Here is a 20,389-nt window from a genome sequence, read left to right on the forward strand (position 1 = left end):
CCACAATCAGTGAGGATTGGAAAGAACTTCTGCACAATCTCCATCAGTACCGGAGCACCATAGGGCAGCAATACTTTGCCCCCCGTCCTACTCACTTTACACCTACAGCTGTATGGCTCGGTACAATATCACCGTCTACAAATTTGCTGATGATACCTCAGCCATTGGGTGGTTGTATGGAGATTGAAAACTTGGTCGAATGGTGCACCAACAACAATCCTGCACTCAGCGCCACCAAAACCAAGGAGCTGATTGTTGATTTCAGGAAAGGGAAGTGAGAGGTGTATGATCCAGTGATCATTGGGGGAAATCAGAGGGGGAGAGGGTGAGCAAATTTAAGTCCTTGGGAGTCACCATTCCGAGGATCTTTCCTGGACCCGACACACCAATGGCATCAGGAAGAAAGCCCATCAGCGCCTCTGCTTCCTCTACCTACGATGTCCTGGGCTTTGTCCACTCCCTTTTGCAGGGCTTTAAGCTCAGGGATATTGGTGCCCCACACCAGACTGTGATGCAGCCAGTCAGCACACACCTGTAGAAATTTACCAGGGTTTCCGATGTCATCCCAGACCCCCGCAAACTCCTGAGGAGGTAGAGGTGCTGACTGGCTTTTTTCACAATGCCATTGGTATGTCGAGTTCAGACAAGATCCTCTGAGATGGTGACTCCCAGGACACTCACCCTTTGCATACCTCATTCCTTGAGGAAGGGCTCAGGCCTGGAATGTTATTTTTCTTTACTTCATGTGGATGCTGAGTTTCTTCAGTGTTTTTCCTACAATCACAGCACTGGCAGACTTTGGTGTTTCACTTCTAGTGCAGGCTTAGCGTGGTGGCAGATTGGGCAGCCGCTTCGCTCCGTCTTGGATCAGGTGAGGTCATGTTGCCATGGAGATGCCAGAGAATCTGCCAACTGAGCCACCTGCTAGTGGGAGGTCTGCACGGCAAGCGCACAAGCAAGACTGGAATCGGGAAGCGATGCTGTCTGCTGGTGGGAGGACCACACTGCAGAAGCAAAGGAGGTGCTCGGCATGCCCTGCGTTCGCCAGTCAGGGGCACAGAGTCCAGGAGCTGGGAGGTCAGTCACACCTAACTAAGTGGCGAGCCTGGGCTCAGTGTACAGTGCACAGTTCCACTCTCCCAGCTGTAGGAAGGAAGCCACTGAGTCGGGTCACTCCTGAGGACTAGAGGGGCCTGAGTTGCTGAAACATTTCTCCCTAGAGTTTCGGAGACTGAGGGGGAATCTTGTCCTGCATATGTATTGTTTGTGTGTGATGGCTTAGCATCGAGGAGCGGCAAATACAGTTTCCTCAGGTTGGACCTGTGCAATCAGGTGACCCTAAACTGGACACGAGAGCTTTCTAAAATCAGGAAGGCCAGTGCATAAGATGGACGGTCACCCCAGGATCAGGAGACGAGGACACGAATTTAAGGTGGGAGACTTCAAGGGGACACGAGGGTGCACCTTTTTGCACTAAGAGTGGTGGGTGCAACAGGCTGTCAGAGGAAGGATAGAAGCTGGGGAAATTCCATTCAAGATATTTCGGTGAGTGTCAGGAAATGTTTTGAGGGAATGTGAGCTGAATGCAGGCAAATAGGTGCAGCTCAGGAAGCCACAGAGCACAAAATGTGAGTAATAAACAAATGTCAGGAAGGCGAATTTGGTTTTCATATTCTTCAAATGTTTAATTAACCCAACAGTACTGATACAGTGTGAAAGTCTAGAAAACATACAGACTGCGTTCTACTGCTGGACTCGTGGAGGCCCAGCATGCCTCGACACAACCCACACCCCACCACCTCCCCGCTCTCTGAAGCGGGCAGTCTATTTAAAAAAAGGTAATAGCAGGTAAAGCTTTCAGCTTTCATGACTGGACAGGAGGGGATGGAAAGAGGAGGAATGAGTGGTTGGGTCTGAAGAGGTGGAGGACTCGAAAAGATCTGTCAGCTCCTCCCAAACCTGCTGATAACTCAGCCACGAGACTCCCCACACCTGAGGGGATGGGGGGTTATCTGCCCCATATTGCAACCTGATCACCTGGAGGGAAGTGGGGGGGGTGGTTGTAGAGATCCAGAGGCTGGACCCCAGTTAGCACCCTACCCCACCCTTGACAGGGGGTCTGAGGGGGCACAGGGTCACTGCCATGGAAAGAAGGGGGGGGGGGTGGGGTGAATACACCCCTCCACAGACCTATAACTCGCTCCTGTACAGTGCCCAAATCCTGGCCCCAGTGACAGGAGGAGGTAGGATTTGCCTCCCAAATCCATCACAGACACAGAAATTATCTATGTTTAATGAAGAGCCGAGCTCTTCACTTGCACCCCCACCTCACCCAAAAAGGTGCACCAGAACCTTTTTAAAAAAACCACTCGATCAGGGAGGAAGGAGAGAGTAGGTTTGAAGGAAGTGAGAGGCGACATCGGGAGGGGGTAGGTATTGAGACCTGGGTGGGGGAGGGTGGGTGTATTCTCCCCTCCCTGTGACCAGGAGATACCCTGAAATTCTGACAGAAGGAGCGAGCAAAGAGGGGTAAAAGGCAGGGAGGGGGGTGGGTGAGAAGGTAAGATGGGTGAACAGATAGCCTTACCCCTCCCACTTTTTTCATTTTGTTTTTTTTAAGATGCTATGTTTAAAGTCACAATAAAAACCAGCTCGAAACAGCTGTTGTCTGACCAACAGAAAGTTTTTTTTTAATATAGAAAACAAGAACCCAACGAGGAGAGGGGAGGTGGAGGACAGAAGAGTAGGAATGGGTTTCAGGGGGGGGAGGGGGGGGAATTATCGCATTTGTTATTTCCCGCAGCGCTGATTTGGGACCGGGTGCTCCTAGTGGTCGTCCTGGCCGTTGGCATCATCCCCTCCATCCTCTTCACCCTCCTCTCGTTCCTTCCGGCCCTTCCTGTCCTCCAACTAGAAAGAGGGGAGGTGGGGGGGGGGAAGATCAGTTTGCAAGGCTTGGAGCAAAGGGACCCTGGGGGATCAACATCCTGCACCCCCTCCCAAAGGACCCAAATCCTGGCGTGCAGGCCCCCTCTCCCCAATTCCCCCGCCACTGCCGTGGATCCCACTCTCACTATCCTGCACCTCACCCTCCCACCCCCGCAGTCCAAACCTATCAACCCCCCCCCCCCACCCCCTTCCCCTACTCTCCCCTCAATCAGTGCGGAGGTTCCACTCTCTTTCCTGCACCCATCCTTCCCACCCCAGGACCCAAATCCCCAACCCCTCCCAACATCCAATCTAAGGCCAGGTCCCTCCCACATGTCCACCTGACTCCCCCCATCCCACCCGCTCGCCAGTCCATGCCACTGGCTGCTACCTGCTCATCCTCCTCGTCCTCCAGCAGGTCTCCCTCTTCGCCTGTGCCTTCGCTCTCTGTCTTCTTCAACTCGCTGGCCCCCTTGGCGCTGCTCCCCTCTTCCACCTTCTCGCTCTTGGTCTCTGTCCGGGATGGGAGGGATTTGGGTTGAGAGAGGAGCCAGAATTTAATCAGGATGGCCTTGGCTGCAGGAAGACCCCTACCATGGATGGGTCCCATGCATTCCAGTGTGTGGTGCACATAGAAGGGGTGTGGGGGAGCAGGGAGATGCAGCAATACTCAGCTTCCTCCCCCTCCCCAACTCCAATTATGGAGGAAGGAAGGGGTGTCACTTCTACAATACCTCAACAGTGAAGGTGGAGGGGGGTGGTGAAGAGGGGTATGTGGGGGTCACTGGGAGAGCCTACTCACTCCTCCCTTTCACTGTCCTCCACACCCTCTCCCCCCACCACAACAAGCATCTCACGTACCAGGCCCAAAATTTCTCACCTGAGGTAGGGGAAGAGGAAGGATAGAGAACAAATCTGTCACTGAAGGCCCACCATCCCATCCATCTGGTTTGGGGGGGGGGGGGGGGGGGGGAGGGAGGGGGGGGGGCGGGGGGCAGTGATGGGGAGGGAGGTTCAGACACACTTACCTGTTGAAGTGGGACATGTCCATATCTCTCAGCCGTCCACCCCCAGAGACTAACTGACAACACAAGGCACAAGGGGAGGGGAGTTACTGGTGAAGGTGGCAAGGGCAGGCGAGGTGCATCTTGGGGCTCAGCGTTTGCCAGACGTGGCGACTGAGGTTCAATCCCCGCCTCTGGGCAACAGTGAGAAGAGTCCATAGCTTCTCCTAGAACCCACAGCCTCCACGTGGAAACAGAAAGGGACTGGGGGGGATTGAACCAGGTGCAGGAAGGTGGAGTCTCTACAGACACAGCGGGAGAGAGTGGGTTTGGGGGAAGGAGGGGATCCAACTAGTGTGGATAACCAGGCGTACAAGCCTCAGCCAGCTCACGGATGGGCAGAGCTTGGTGATGCTTGGATGTAGACAGCTCACCGGTCTGGTTAGATTGCTCCTTCTCAATCTTTTCAAGGCTGTCGAGCAGCGAGTCCACTTTGCTCTTGATCAGCGTCAGCTCCTTTTTGATGGTGGCCAGGTCGTTGGCTTTCACTTGTCGCCGGCGAGGGGTGCGGGCAAAAAGGCGAAGACGGAAGTCTGTGAGTACATGGGGTGGGCAAAGTTCTTCCCAATTATCCCACCCCCCATCATCAGCCCTCAAGAGATTCACATCTCTGACGCCATCCTCAGGAGTACGTGACGGGAAAGTACAGAGGGAGTCTCACTCTGTGTCCATCTCCAGGAGTAACACGGGACAGTGAGGTGGGAGGTTCACTGTCTGTCTGTCCCTGGGAGTGTGAGACAGGACAGTAGGCTGGGAGCTTTACCTGGTGTTTGACCTGGGAGTGCGTGACAGGCCAATGCGGATGGAGGGAGTTTCATTCTGTCCAACCCTGCCCTTGGTGGAGGGTGAAGGGATGGTACACAGGATATCTGTATTCTCTAATACATATGTTGTTGCCCTGGGATTGGGCAACCAAAGAAGGCGAAAAAAAACTTTGTGTCAAGGTTGAGCTGGATCGGGTCGAGAGCCGAGGACACAACCTAGAGTGAGTGAAACCTCTGACGCCAGTACCTGGTTTCCCTGATGATGCCGACTTCTGCCCAGACTTGCTATTGAAGTTCCCTTTCCCTCTCCTTGGCACAGGCACCGTGACCCGTGGACGCTTGGCAATGGTGACAGGTCGGGGTAAGGGGGGAGGTACCCGGCTGGGGAAGGGGTACATCCTGCAGAAGAGGAAAAAGTGGACACATCAGTATACGAGTACAAGGTATAGATGAGGCGAGATTATTGTCATGTACAATAATCGTGTGCGGATGGGGGAGACACGGCGTACGTGGTGCGGATGGGGGAGACATTGCGTACGCGGTGCGGATGGGGGAGACATTGCGTACACAAGTACACGGTGTGGATGGGGGTGGGGAGATATTTTGTACACGAGTACATGGAGCGGATGGGGGGGCAGATATTGTGGACACGAGTACATGGTTCAGATGGGGGAGATATTGTTGTGTATATGAGTACACGGTGCGGATTGGGAATGATTATAGTCCTGTACATGATATGTGGGGGCAGGGGGGGGGGGGTGGAGAGATTATTGTTGTGTGCATGAGTACACAGTGCAGATGGGGGAGAGATTATTGTTATGTACGTGAGTACAATGGGTTCATGAATCCACAAGAGCAGGAGGGGAAAGTGGGACAGATTTGTTTCCCACCCTCTGTAACTGCAGCAGGGTCAAATGCTTCATGGGGACAAGGAGAGGGGCACAACTGAAGGAAGGTCAAGCCTCCTTCTTTCCTTTTCAATATTTGTATTAATCATATTAAAGGTAATACAAGAATAAAAGTACGTAATCTAGGATAAATAATATTACCATATAACATATGGCATTACACCGCCATTAACGAATATGTTCTCAGCTCCTCAAACAGAAATCTTCAAAACTTATTTTTATTATATAAAACCTCACCTAATCTCAGGAAAAAAAAAACTGGGAAGCCGATCCTGAGAGTTTATTAATAAAAATTAATCTGGTTTTCACCAACAAAGAGAAAAGAAATAAAAGTCATGGGGAAATAATTTAAAAAAGGTGGCCAAGTCTCCAAATTTAACAGAGGTATCAAATGTGCAACTCCTAACTTCCTCTAAACTTAATCATGACACAATTGGAGCGAGCCACTCAAAGTATGTGGATTTCAATCTTTTAATTTAAATAAGATTGCTCTTCAAGCCAACAATGTAGAAAAGATTACAATCCAATACGTGGAAGTGGGAACTTGTCCCACTTTTGGAAGTATAATTCCAAAAAGAGCAGTCAATGGGTTAGGTTGCAAACTAATATCCAGCAGAGCTGACAAAGTCTTAAAAATATCTACCTTTCCAAAATAGGGCACGACCTAAACATTCGAGCAAGAGAAGTCACTTCTGATTTACATCATAAATAGGACTAACAACAGAATAAATATGGGGCAATATGTCTTTCGATATAGGAGCCCGATGTTCCACTTTAAATTGAATCAAAGAATGACGAGCACATATTGAAGAGGTATTAACCAATCCAAAAATCTTCTCCCATCATTCCTCTGGAAGATGTAACTGAAGTTTATCCTCTTAGGGCCTTTTAATTTTGGCATTAGAATTTGATTCCAATCTTAATAACATTATAAATGTTACCTATTAAACTCTTATGAGAAGGGTTCAAATGAAAAAAGTATCAACCAAATTCAATTTGTACAATGTTGGAAAGTTAGGCAGTATTCAGAAAATTTTTAATTTGGAAGTATCTAAAAAAAAAAAGGGAAGTAGGTATATATTTATTAGATAATTGTTCAAAAGACATTAAGCTATCATTTATAAACAAATCTGAAAAAAAAGTGATTCCTTTAACTTCCCATAAAGGGAAGGCTTGATCACTTATAGACAGTTGGCGAAAAAAATTAAGAGAAACAGTATTAGATAAAATAAACTTTTTCAAGTCAAAGAACTTCTGAAATTGAAACCAAATCCGTAATGTATGTTTACATATTGTGTTGAAAGCATGTCTACTAATCTTAGAAAGTGTAAAAGGAAGAGCTGGTCCCAATAAAGAAGCCACTGAATACCTCTGCATGGAATTTAATTACAAATCTACCCAATAAGGGTGTTCAAATTTATCAGAATGGTAGATCCAGAAAATAATATAGCGGATGTTAACTGCCCAATAATAGAATCTAAGATTAGGTAAAGCCATACCACCATCTTTCTTTAATTTCTGCAAATGGAATTTGGGATTCTTTTTATTCCAAATATAAAGAAGATATTTTAGAGTCAATATTATCAAAAAAGGATTTTGGAATAAAGACTGGGACTACTTGAGATAAATCCCAAAATTTAGATAAGATTATTATTTTATATGACCATTAATTAATATGACCTATTAAAGATAAAACCAACAGAGACCATTTAGAAAGAGATAATTTCACATAATCGATCAAAAGAAGAAAGTTAAACTTGCATAATCTTTGAATATTTTGGTAATTTTAACCTCAAGATAGATAAAATGATTGTTAACCACTCTAACAGGTACATGAATGTTTATGGGAAATAATTTGCTCTGATAAAGATGGGCCAAGCCTTCTTACCGGGTTAGTGATGGGATCTCATAAGCTTCCGACTGCCTGCTTGGGGGTGCGCTGAGGGGAGAGAACATCGTGCACACATGATTAGTTCTATGGTCCAAGGCCCAGCAAATTCTACAGATTTCCTCACAGCAAACAGCCCATCCTTGTGCTGGGGTCTCAACACAAACCAACCAATCCTGGTTCTCCAGTCCTGCATCTCCTCTGCTCTATGTCCTGGGGCCATTTCTCCCCACACCACCAAACGCCTGGGCCGTCTCTCTCCCCACCCCTCAAACTGTGCAGACTTATGCTTGAAATACAGTAATCTCAATGCCCTCCCAGCCCTATCACATCTTCCACACCACCATTTTCCTTTCAAGTCTTCTTACAAGTTTGATGATCAGCCTTATCACCTGGATACCTCCTTCTCCCCAATCTAACTCAGCATGCTGAAATGGCTCTTGTTCTTACACTTTACATTGCTGTACACACGTTAGAATTTACCTCAGACTGATCACTGAACAACCCTTCTCATAGTGCCAAGTACAAGGTAGTTGAGCTTAAACTACCCTGTTTCTGATGCCACTTACCTGTGAGCTCCCCCGCCAAGGGTCCGCGAGCCCCCGGTCCCCCCCGTCAAGGGTCCGCGAGCCCCCGGTCCCCCCCGTCAAGGGTCCGCGAGCCCCCGGTCCCCCCCGTCAAGAGTCCGCGAGCCCCCGGTCCCCCCCGTCAAGGGTCCGCGAGCCCCCGGTCCCCCCCGTCAAGGGTCCGCGAGCCCCCGGTCCCCCCCGTCAAGGGTCCGCGAGCCCCCGGTCCCCCCCGTCAAGGGTCCGCGAGCCCCCGGTCCCCCCCGTCAAGGGTCCGCGAGCCCCCGGTCCCCCCCGTCAAGGGTCCGCGAGCCCCCGGTCCCCCCCGGCCAAGGGTCCGCGAGCCCCCGGTCCCCCCCGGCCAAGGGTCCGCGAGCCCCCGGTCCCCCCCGCCAAGGGTCCGCGAGCCCCCGGTCCCCCCCGCCAAGGGTCCGCGAGCCCCCGGTCCCCCCCGCCAAGGGTCCGCGAGCCCCCGGTCCCCACCCGCCAAGTGTCCGCGAGCCCCCGGCCCCCCCCCCGCCAAGGGTCCGCGAGCCTCCGGTCCCCCCCCGCCAAGGGTCCGCGAGCCCCCGGTCCACCCCGCCACTGACCCGCGAGCCCCCGGTCCCCCCTGCCACTGACCCGCGAGCCCCCGGTCCCCCCCGCCACTGACCCGCGAGCCCCCGGCACCCCACCGCCACTGATCCGTGAGCCCCCAGCACCCCACCGCCACTGACCCGCGAGCCCCCGACCCCCCCGCCCCTGGGCCCCCCCCACCACTGACCTGCGAGCCCCCAGTCCCCCCGCCAATGAACCGCAAGCCCCCGGACCCCCCGCCAATGACCTGCGACCCCCTGCTCTCTCCGCCACTGACCCGCGACCCCCTGCTCTCTCCGCCACTGACCCGCGACCCCCTGTTCTCTTTGCCACTGACCCGCAACCCCCTGCTCTCTCCGCCACTGACTCATGACCTTGCATCCCTTCCCTTTCATGCAATATTTCCTGACCATCTCATGTAGAAAGGAGGGCACCTGCAGTTTGGGGGGGAGGAACAAACCTCAGCATTGCTGTCTGGATAAGGGAGGGTGAGAGCCATGTAGGGGTGGATCCCACAGCGAGTATGGGGGGGGGTTGGGTGAGCCATGCAGGGTGGATCCCACAGTGAATATGCGGGATGGAACAAACCTAACGGGCTGGATCCCACAGCGAGTATGGGTGGGGGGATGATGGGCCATGCAGGGTGGATCCTACAGCAAGTATGGGGGGGGGGGGGCGGTTAGGGTGAGCCATGCAGGGTAGATTCCATAACGAGTATGTGGGCGGATCCCACAGTCAATATGCAGGATGGAACGAGCCTTGCAGGGTGGACCCCACAGTGAGTACTGGGGGTGGAATGAGCCTTCCAGGGTAGATCACACAGTGAGCATGGGGGGGGGGGGGGGGGGGGGGGAGGTGGAATGGTGAGCCATGCAGGGTGCATCGCACAGTGATGATGGAAGAGGTAGCATCCATACCTGTCATAGAAGTCGGTCCTGAAGTAGTCGTAGTCGAGGTCTGATGTGGACCTGTGAAGATAAAGGGAAAGGTGTTTCAAATGGAGAGAGAGAGAAACAGAGGGAGGGAGGAGAACCCAGGGTAGGGATGGAGGAGACTCGGGGAGGGAGGGAGGGAAACAACAGGAAAGGAGGATGGGAGGAAGGAGGGAGACACTGGGGATGGAGGAAGGGAGGGGAAGGAGGCAACCGGTGGCCCTCAGACCCTTGCGCACAGCTGACTCACCCGTACATATCGGAAGCCGACCTCTTCTGGCCGCTCTTGGGCCTGTTGGGTTTTGGCTCACCGGCCAGGTTGATGTCTACAATACGGAAAGTGGATGGGGGTCAGCAACCGAGGGAACTTCCCCGACATTAGTGTAGAGACATGGCCCACCCCAGGACCTGTCCACACATTGCTGCCAGCTCCCCATCACATCCTCCATCCCTTGAACATGCATGTCCAACATCTGCTCCATCCCCCGTGATTGGAGGGATAACTGCCCCACAGCCTAATCCCCCACACTCTATGGATGAGAGGGAAAGGTGGGTGGCTGGGAATCAAATTAAGGGCAGTGTATTTGAGAGGATGGGAGCCAGTGGATGGACCAAAAGGTCTCCTCCACCCAGTGGACCAGCCTTCCCTCGTAAGACCACCCCTTTCCCCACTCACCACTCCCTCACACCACTGTCTCGTAAACCATCATGTTTACCTTCAATAGGGGAGAAGGTATGGACACCCATCGTGCATTTGGGGCTGGGGTATCAGCAGTACCTCATCTCAGCACCCAGCCTGTGAACAGCCATGCTCCCTCCCAGCCCCTTCCCTCTCTGACCCCTCCATCACGCTACCTGCTCTCACCCTCCCCATCCTCCTCCCAGCTCACCCAGTGGCTGCCCCGCAATGATTCGACCATCCTCTGCCGCCACCGCAGTCCTTGCTGTCCTCTCGTTTGCATACTGCACAAAGGCATAGCCCTTGTGCACGGAGCAGCCTACGATCTTGCCATACTTGGCGAAGAGAGCCTCCACATCAGTCTTCTTCCACACCGCCGTGTTGAGGTTGCCGATGAAGACCCGGGAATTCAGAGACCTGGGGTCATTCTTGTTGGTCACGTTGCTGGCCATCAGCTTGGCTGCCATGAGGCTCTCGTACCCCTTGGAGAGTTTTGTCCCGAAGGGAGGAAAGTGTTGGGGAGGGAGCGGGGTTGGGGAGTGAGGGAGGGAGAGAGGGAGAGAGAGAGAGAGAGAGAGAGAGAGAGAGAAAAAAGAATCGATCGCAAATTATTAGCCCCTCTTAGACCTCTCACCCATCCCTTCACCATTTTGGTGCTCCCGAAGCTTCTCGACCAAAATCCACCTCTCAGTTCGGGTTTCCCATTGGACCGCACCCTCTCCAGCACCCATGCCCTTTCCCACCTCCTCCAAACTTACCGAGGACAGAGGGCCCCAACTCTGTCCAAATTCACCGGGGGTGGTGGGGGGGGGGGGGGGGGGGGAAGAGGGAGAAGGAGAGAGAGTGGGAGACGCACACCAGACAAAACTTACCCCCGCCTCCCAAGGCGAGAAGGCCCAACCGCTTGGTGAGGGCAACAAGGAGCGAATATCAAGGCCCTGGTTCCATTCTCTCACCTTCACCCTAATCTCAACTCATGGAAATGGTGCCAGGATCACACCCGCTGGTCGTTCTTGAGTAGCAGGGCCAGAGATTGTGGGGAGGCAGATGTGAGAAAGGCCAAACATTCCTTCTGGGCGCCACACCATTGCCATGAGGGTCCAGAGGCCTCCGCGCCCATCTTGGATTCCATGGGCCCAGTCTTGTCTTTCAGGGGAGTGGAGACAGTCTCCACCTGTGGGGGAAGGGGACGACAGCAGGGAGCCAGTCGGCCTGCGGGGGAGGGGACGACAGCAGGGAGCCGGTCGGCCTGCGGGGGAGGGGACGACAGCAGGGAGCCGGTCGGCCTGCGGGGGAGGGGACGACAGCAGGGAGCCGGTCGGCCTGCGGGGGAGGGGACGACAGCAGGGAGCCGGTCGGCCTGCGGGGGAGGGGACGACAGCAGGGAGCCGGTCGGCCTGCGGGGGAGGGGACGACAGCAGGGAGCCGGTCGGCTTGCGGGGGAGGGGAGGACAGCAGGGACCCGGTCGGCCTGCGGGGGAGGAGACGACACCAGGGACCCAGCCTGCAAGGGAGAGGATGGAGGGATGGGGAGGTGGCCCCCAGCCAAGAGTTGGTTGGGAAGGGGGGTGGCACTCTGCAGTATTCCCAGGATCCGAGGCTGGTTACCACCTTCCCTCCACGGATGGGCTGTGGACTCATTACCCCCTCAACTCCTGGACTGAGCAGCTGGATGCAGTGCCAGGTGAGGAGGGACAGAGGATCTCAAACTTGCCAATGCCACATTTCTACGGAACAGGTACGAAATGATCTCCGGCCAATCATCCAGGGACTGAGTCGGGTTTGAACGATCTAGTTACTTCATGTATCAGAGCAGAGCTATCAGATAGGATGGAGAGAGCAGGCAGGAAACTTCCGTCAAGACTGATTTGCACTCTCCCTCTCCCCCAATATGCTCAGTTGCCCTGGTATGCTTCACCCACCTGCCATTTGTCCTTAGTCCCCAGCACATCCCTTTTGACCCTCCACCCCAGTAAATGGAAACCTTTCCCTCCCCCAGCCTCTCCCTTATAGAGGCTCCTCATCCTATGCCCTTAACAAGCTCAGAGTCATGGCACAACCCGCTCCCCAACACAGCCCTCCAGACTGATGATTCTGCAATGGTGTCCCATCCCCATCAGTTCCACTGGGGATGTGTGAGGGGAGGGAGAGAAAGGCAGCCTCCTGGGCCATGTGGGAAAGCTTCAATCTGCTCTCATCATTCAAACACCACAGCACAAAAACAAGCCTTTCAGCCAACTCGTCCATGCCAAACTATCATTATGCCTAGTACCAATACCTAGAAATAATCACCCAGAAAGAACTGAAACATTGAATAGACACATGCACTTTACCCAGCTTGATGGGGCAGAATCTCCGCCCACATCTGCACTCATGCCCCACTCCTTCTTGGGCATATCCACATGAGGGCCACTCTACCATTTTGTGCTCTCAACACCTTATCTGAAATTCTTGTAACGTGCCAGCAGCAAATAAGAAGGTCAGGGCCACCTGCATACTGCACTGGTACGTATGCCAATAAACTGTTCATTATGAAAAGGAGTGGAAACAAAAGACACTGCAAGCTCGCCAGCGACTAGGGTTCAAATCTGACACGGTCCATAAGGAATTTGAATGTTCTGTTCTGTGCCAGTGTGGGTTTCCTCCAGGTTCTCAGAATTCCTCCCACTTTTCAAAAAAAGGGTTGGAGTTAATTTGGGTATTTTGGGTGGCACACACTTGTGGGCTAGATGGGCCTGTTACTATTCTGTATGTGTAAATCTAATACACAAGAAAACATTCTTTGCCCTTCAACAAAAACCCCACCCCAATGACAGAGGATTTTACTCGGGTATTGGAGGAGGGAGGGAGCCATGTCCTCCCATCCCAAAGGGATTAAAACGACGAGGGGACTGACTGTATACGAGCTCAGCCTTACACCCCAATATCTGGCCTTGTGAGGCAGGTGTCATGGTGGGGGTGGATTTGTCCACCCTAGCTGATTCAGCTGGCAGCAACACAATCCATCTCAGCTCCCCAACCTCTCGAGACACTTGCCCTGTCTACCCATGAGAAGGATGAGCAGGATCTGCTGATTAGGCCACTGATCATTGTTTATGGCTTATTTTCTTGCTTAAAACTTCTGTCCTATCCCATACCCTTCAATCCCCTGAACATCCAGAAATCTACCACCCACCTCCTCTCTCCCCATCCCTGTTTCCTCCTCACCATCCTCCAGGAAAGAAAATTCATTTGCAGGCCCTTTGGCCCAACTTATCCCTGCCATCCAAGTCTACCTAAGCTGGTCCCATTCCCCTGTGTCCAGCACGTATCCCTTTAAACTTATCCCTCTCCATGTCCCCGTCCAAATTTCTTTAAACCATTGTATTGCCCCCTTCCTCCATCAACATCCCACACAGCCACCACCCTCTGTGTGAAGGTGCCCCTCCCTCTCTCTTGGGTCCCCTTTAAATCTCTCTCTGATGCCCTCTGGTTTTAGATTCCCCTACAACGGGGGAAAAGACTGACTGAATCCATGCCCCTTCAGACTTTTTTTTTAATGGCCATCAGCCTCCTCTGCTCCAGGGAGGGAATTTAAAAAAAACATGGTCTTCTCGACAGCCTTTCCAACCGAATAACGACCTTCCTACGGCTGGGCAACCAGAACAGCTCGCATTGCTGTTTGTGGCCTCCCATGAAAGCAGCCCATCTTAATGGGGGGGGGGGAGGGGAGAGAGAATTTAAGGTGGCACAGTTAGCCTGGTGGTTAACGCAATGCTATTCCAGTGCCAGCGACCCATGTTTGAATGCAGTGCCGTAAGGAGTTTATAAGTTCTCCCTGCGACTAGTGTGGGTTTCCTCCCATCCTTCAAAATATATGCGTTAGGTTAACTGGTGGATGGGGGAGGGGCGTGGGGCAGGCTCGTGGGCTGGAAGGGTGTGCTCTCATGTCTAAATTTTAAAAATATTTTAACCTCATCTTGGTCTTGGAAGGCAGAAATGTTTCCCAATTTCTTCTCAGAATGATAAACCACCCCCCTCCCCCACTTTTTTCCTCCTGAGCCAATGAACCCCAAGACTCCTGAGTCAGAGCATGAAAATAGGCCCTTCAGTCCAACTTTCTCAAGGTGACTAAAATGTCCCATCCACACTGGTCCCACCTGCCCGAATACAGCCCTCTAAACCAGTCATTTCCAAAGTGGGCAGAGGAAAGATTCAAGATGGCGGTGAGGAAAAAGGGGAAGGTCAATGTTTATGCAGTTACTCTGAATCGAGCAGTGTTATCCCCTTACACAATTATCTTTAACTTGAAAAGCTGCTTTCTCGCAGGAGAGGTTGATGTCAAAATCCTTAATTCCCGAAGAGATCAACAGTGATGAATGTAACCAAAACATCTCACTCACAATTCATCAGTTGAAATAGACAAACAAGAACCCACCTACAGTGAGCAACACAAGGCAGGGAAACACACGCTGCTCCCTCTGCTGGTCATTCAGTCATACACGAAATCTTTTAATTTAGACATACAGCATGGGGACAGGCCATTTCGCCTGAGTCCGTGCCAATCAATTTACATCCAATTAACCTACAAACACCCCCCCGGTACATTTTTGAACGATGGGAAGAAACTGAAGCATCCAGAGAAAATCCATACTTGGGAAGAACAAACAAATTCCTTATAGATAGCGCAGGAATCGAACCTCCATCCTGATTGCTGGCAGCATAAAGGTGTTGCGATAACTGCTACGCCAACCATGCCGCTAGCTGTTGTTTAAAATAGCAGTGGACCTAATACCAAGAGAAGGCTGAGGTGTGTGTATGCATGCGAGGGATGCGGCCTGGGAGCCAAGGGGGCAGCAGCCCGGAAAAGTATGGGAACCACTGTTCTGAACCAATCCTATCAACATATCTATTTAGATCCCAAGTTCCCATCCCATTGAACCCTATAAGTGTCAAGAGATCTCCCAATCTTCTCAAATGCAGTCACAGTCTTTTCTATCTTTCCTCCCTCTGCAAACCCAAAAGCCTTGGTAGCTGACTGGCAAATCATCACTGCAGTCCCTCCATGGTAACAGTTGCCTATTTTGGGTAAGGCAGACAGTTCTGAATGGTCCCAACCCACCCAATAATGTAGCCTCATGGGTAGACAGGGCAAGTGTCCAGCATGGCTTGTCCTCATCAGTCAGAGCTGGCATATCCTGTGACACCTGCACAAGATGTGGGCAAGCATGCTTGAGGGTATTACATTCTAGTCTCACCCAGCGAGAAAGGCACCACTGAACTGAGGGGGCACAGGAAATTCACAAGGATTTTGCCTCAATTTGGGAGTTTTCTCCCTAGAGAATCGGCAGCTGAGCAGTGACCAAATAGAGGTCTATAAAACCAAGATGAACGCACATGGCCTTTATCCTAGAGTCTAAAACTACAAGATACAGTTTTAACATCTGAGAGGGGAAAGATTTAAGAGAGACCCAAGGGGACAACCCCCCTCTAAAAAAAGGGGAGAGGGTAGAAGGAATGAGCTACTAGAAGTGGGTAAAATTGTTATATTTGAAGGGCATTAGATAGGTAAATGAGTAGGAATGGTTTATGAGTCAAATGTGGGCAAATTGGACTCATGCAACCTGGACAGAAGGTCCTGTTTTGCTCTGTAACACTCAGCTCTGTGCTTCTGCAACCAAACCATATCTTAACCTGGCTACTGGCCTTCTGTGTGGCAAGCATTCCAGAACTGACATCACTCGATCTCTCCACCAATAAATCGTCACAAGTGGATGGACTCTTTCAATACAATCTTAATGGAAGGACTCCAAGCAGTGAGGAGGAACTGAGAGAACTCGGGGCCTGAGTCCACATGTCACTCCAAGCTGCTACACAGGCTGATAGCTGCTGCACAAGTTAACTTGCCTGGATAGCACACAAAATGAAGCCAGTTACTGCATTCCAGTAAAATGTGGCAAGAAAACAATTCCATTCCACCTTCTGCCAACTTGGGCCCAAGCCACCACCACCAATGCTGAGTGAACTCTGCTTCCAGCCGGGTGACCGATACCCAAGCACAACCCCAATTCCAGGTGCCTACCGACCTGGCAGAGAGTATGCTTCACCGATTTCCAGCCAGTCAGTGACAGGTTCTCCATTCTCAAGTTGATGTGGGCCCTGATCCTGGCACAAATCAGCAGGGAGTGTCAGAGAGACACAGCAGCAAAACAGGCTCTTTGGCCAATCAAATGTGTCCCAGGCATCAACTGCCCCATCACACCATCCCACATTCATCTTGAATTATTTTTTAAAATATTTGTTTCCTCCCTACATTCTACACCCTCACCCACCCAGAAGGGGCAATTCACAGCAGCAGATGAATTCGCACATCAGCACAGGTCTTTGGGATTTTTTTTAAGACGTACATATAGTAATAGGACTTTCTGGCCCACGAGCTCATGCTGTCCAAATACACCAATTAACCATGTTTTTGGAAGGTGGGAGGAAATCCAAACAATGTGGGAACAGACAAACTTCTTACAAACTGTGCTGAACTCCAACCTGGGTCACTGGAGGTGTAATAGTATTGCACTCACCATGCTGTGGATGTGGAGAAAAAGAGCACAGGGCAGGAGTTGGGGGTGGGAAGAACCTACCCGATGACAGGTCTGCACACAGAAAGCACCCAAGATGAGGACTAAACTTTTTTCTCCGGAGCAAAAGAGGCAGTGGGTCGATTAGCTGTGCCACTGAGGACTGCTTTACAGTATACCAGAACAGACCACTTACCCCAAGCCACCTCCTTCCCTTGCTAGCCCCTGCCTCTTCTCACCTCCCCTTACCTTTCTATTCAGGAGTCTGTCTGCTTTTTGCTCACACCTTGATGGGCTCAGACCCGAAATGTTGGTTATACATCTTTGCTTCCGAATGGCACTGTGTGATCAGCTTACTTTCTCCAACATGTAATCAAACTACAATCACAGAATCAGCAAACTTTCTTGTTTAAATTTTTCATGAATCTTTTTACCCAACAATAGGCCTCTATCCCATTGACCCTTTCCTGTCTGCATATCTGCCCAAATGTCTTTAAACCATTATGATTGCCCCCCTTCCCTCTACTGCTTCCTCAGCAGCTCATCCCACAGATCCATGATCCTTTGTAAGGTGGCCTCTCGGGTCCCCTTTAAACCTCCCCCACCCCTCACCTTAAACCTGTGCTCTCTTCCTTTGGTCTGCCCTACCTGGGGGTGGGTGGTGGTGGGTGAGGAACACTGAAAAGGCCCCAATTTTATGCCTCAAAGTTCACATCAACCGCCTTTGCTCCAAGGAAAACACTTGCTGTTTCATCTACCTTTCCCAATTTCACTGGCAGCTTGTTCCACACATCCACTTCTCTCCGAGTGAAGGAGGTGCCCCCTCAGGTCCCCTTAAACCCATGCCCTCCATTTTAGACTCCCCAAACTTTGGGGGGGGCGGGGCAGTCTACAACCGGACACCTTATCCACACACCTCCAGGTTTTATAAACTTCTACAACATTCCTCCCCTCCCCCAGTCCCTCTGCCTCCTGTGCTCCAGTGAGAATAAATCCAGCCAGTCCAATCTTTCAAGTGCAGCCCTCTATTGCAGGAGACATCACTGTCACACCCTTTCAGTAGCATTACAACCAAAATGGCACACGAGTACCCAGAAAACTGAAGGAGACTGTGTCTGGATAAACAAGAGTAACAACTATATAGGAGTAAGGCCAAAAAGGAGCTGGGGCCCGCCCCTCCCCAGAGTGTGGGTGGAAGGAAGAATCAAAGCAGGTTAATAAGCACCAGAGGACAGGTCACAGGAAAGCAAATGACTGAGACTGTTTTATGGACCACGATGAGATGGGTTGTTCACTGCTGTCTTCTGTCCCAACAAATTCAGGACTCTGTTGAACCCATGAGAGCAATCTGGTCATCGAGTGACCCATGGAACCCAATTACCCACCAGGGTTGGCAGCCAGCATATGTGCTCATGATCCTACGTTGAAAGCAACCTCTTTGATACAGGGCATTCGATAGGACAGGCTAACATATTACATGATACCTCCCACCCAGCTTCATCCATTCCCCCCCCCCCCCCAGCGTATGAAACTCCAATGGCCCAGAATCCCCCACACTTGCCGGAGCTTTGGCTTTTCTGGACTATTTGATGCTTCCCTTATTAATACTCCAACACATCCCTGTTTGTGGTTTCTTTTTGCACATACACAAAGTCAAAACGGGACACAATTAGTGCAACACTATTACAGTTCAGCAAAAATGTTATAACTGTGGCTGGCTAAGGAAATTAAAGGCAACGTGAAACCAAAAGAGGGCATATAGGAAGCAAAAATTAGTAAGAAGATCATTGAGAAGTTTTTAAAAACTTACAGGAGGTAACAAAAAACGAGAGAAAAGATGAAGCAGGCTAGCAAATAAGATCAGAGGATACAAAAAGCTTCAAGTATATAACGAATAAGAGGAGAGAGTAGATACAAGACCACTCGAAAATGGCGCCGGAGAAATAATAATAGGAGATAAGGTGATGTCAGAGGAACTAAATGAGTATTTTACATCAAGTCTTCACTGTGGAAGACACTAGCAGTGCGCCAGACGTCAAAGGGAATCAGGGAAGGGAGGTGAGTGCAGTTACTACTTCAAGGGAGAAGGTGCTCAGAAAGCCGAATAGTCTAAGGGTGGATTAGTCCACTTGACAATGTGGATTACACCTTCAGGTCCTGGAAGAGGTAGTGGTAGAGACTGTGGAGGCATTGATAATCTTTCAAGCACTAGATTCTGGCATGGTTCCGGAGGACTGGAAAATCACAAATGTCATTATTCCAGAAGGGAGTGAGGCAGCAGAAAGGAAATTAAAGGCTGGTTTGCATGACGGCAATGATTGTGAAGACAGGAGTGGAGTGTCAAGGATGAGATTATGGAGAAATTGGAGCCAGCATGGTTTCCCAGGGGAAAATCTTGCTTGAGGAAATGACAAGCAGACTGAATAAGGAAGATGCTGTGGATGTTGTGTATATGGATTTTCAGAAGGCCTCTGACAATGTGCTGCACATGAAACAACTTTACAAGAGCCCATGGTATAAGGAAACATATTAGCATGGGTAGAGCATTGGCTAATTGGCCAAGACAGAATACAGGGATCATATTCTGGTTGGCTGCCAGTTGCTAGTGGTGTTTATATTCTATTCCTCTCAAAATGAAGGCCAACCTTGCATTTGCCTTCTTCACTGCTGACTCAACGTGCAAATTTACTTTAGGCTATTCATCACGTGGTCTCCCAGATCCCTTTGCATCTGGGTAGTTTCAATTTTCTCCCCATTAAAAAAAAACTGCCCTTTCTCTCCATTTAAAAAAAGTCTGCCAGTTTATTTTTTTTTCTGCCTAAGTGCATAACCGTCCACTTTCCAAGATTAGATCTCATTTTCCACTTCTCCGCCCATTCTCCTAATCTCAGTCCTTCTGCAGCCTCTGCGATTCGGACCTACCTTCATACTATCCCCAAACTTAGCCTCAAAACTATTCATTCCATCATCCAAATCATCAATAAAGTAAAACCTCTGGTATCCGGCACCTAGGGGAATTGGATAAAGTTCTTATATAAAGTGTCTTATATTGTATACAGTAAAACCCTCATTATTCTGAATTGAAGCAGCAAGCAAAAAAAAAACTGAAATTGGTAAAAAGCATCAATATTTAAAATAAGCATACCTCGCAGTTAGTTCACACACCTCAAGCAACTGGAAAATTGACTTGTGGGCATCTACCAATTCCCCTAGGTGCCAGATACCAGCGGTTTTACTTTATTGATGATTTGGATGATGGAATGAATAGTTTTGAGGCCAAGTTTGGGGATAATATGAAGGTAGGTCCAAGGAGCAGGTAGTGTAAAGGCTGCAGAAAGACTGACAGATTAGGAGAATGGGCGGAGAAGTGGAAAATGAGATCTAATCTTGGAAAGTGGACAGTTATGCACTTAGGCAGATAAAAAAAAACTGGCAGACTTTTTTTTTTAAATGGAGAGAAAGGGCAAAGTAAATGGGGAGAAAATTGAAAATACCCAGATGCAAAGGGATCTGGGAGACCACGTGATGAA

General features: G+C 50.6%; 1 protein-coding gene across 6 annotated transcripts in view; it reads right to left on the reverse strand.

The window, feature by feature from the left end:
- Nucleotides 1-1,659: 1,659 nt before the first annotated feature.
- Nucleotides 1,660-20,389, reverse strand: part of hnrnpc (heterogeneous nuclear ribonucleoprotein C) — a 36,386-nt gene continuing 17,656 nt past the window's right edge. For 4 of the 6 annotated variants that reach the window (XM_069912701.1, XM_069912702.1, XM_069912704.1 and 1 more), the window contains 8 exons: nucleotides 10,517-10,787; nucleotides 9,877-9,952; nucleotides 9,612-9,662; nucleotides 7,553-7,603; nucleotides 5,004-5,155; nucleotides 4,367-4,504; nucleotides 3,320-3,441; nucleotides 1,660-2,910 (listed from right to left, as the gene is read on the reverse strand). In XM_069912701.1, coding sequence (XP_069768802.1) covers nucleotides 2,827-2,910; nucleotides 3,320-3,441; nucleotides 4,367-4,504; nucleotides 5,004-5,155; nucleotides 7,553-7,603; nucleotides 9,612-9,662; nucleotides 9,877-9,952; nucleotides 10,517-10,787 — 945 coding nt within the window. In that variant the 3' untranslated portion in view covers nucleotides 1,660-2,826. Of the gene's footprint in view, nucleotides 2,911-3,319; nucleotides 3,442-4,366; nucleotides 4,505-5,003; nucleotides 5,156-7,552; nucleotides 7,604-9,611; nucleotides 9,663-9,876; nucleotides 9,953-10,516; nucleotides 10,788-11,177; nucleotides 11,256-20,389 lie in introns of those variants that run through there. The other 2 variants (XM_069912705.1, XM_069912700.1) reach the window with 2 other exon arrangements.

This window comes from Narcine bancroftii, unplaced genomic scaffold (genome assembly GCF_036971445.1).
Source record: "Narcine bancroftii isolate sNarBan1 unplaced genomic scaffold, sNarBan1.hap1 Scaffold_180, whole genome shotgun sequence".
In the NCBI taxonomy this organism is placed as follows: Eukaryota; Metazoa; Chordata; class Chondrichthyes; order Torpediniformes; family Narcinidae; genus Narcine; species Narcine bancroftii.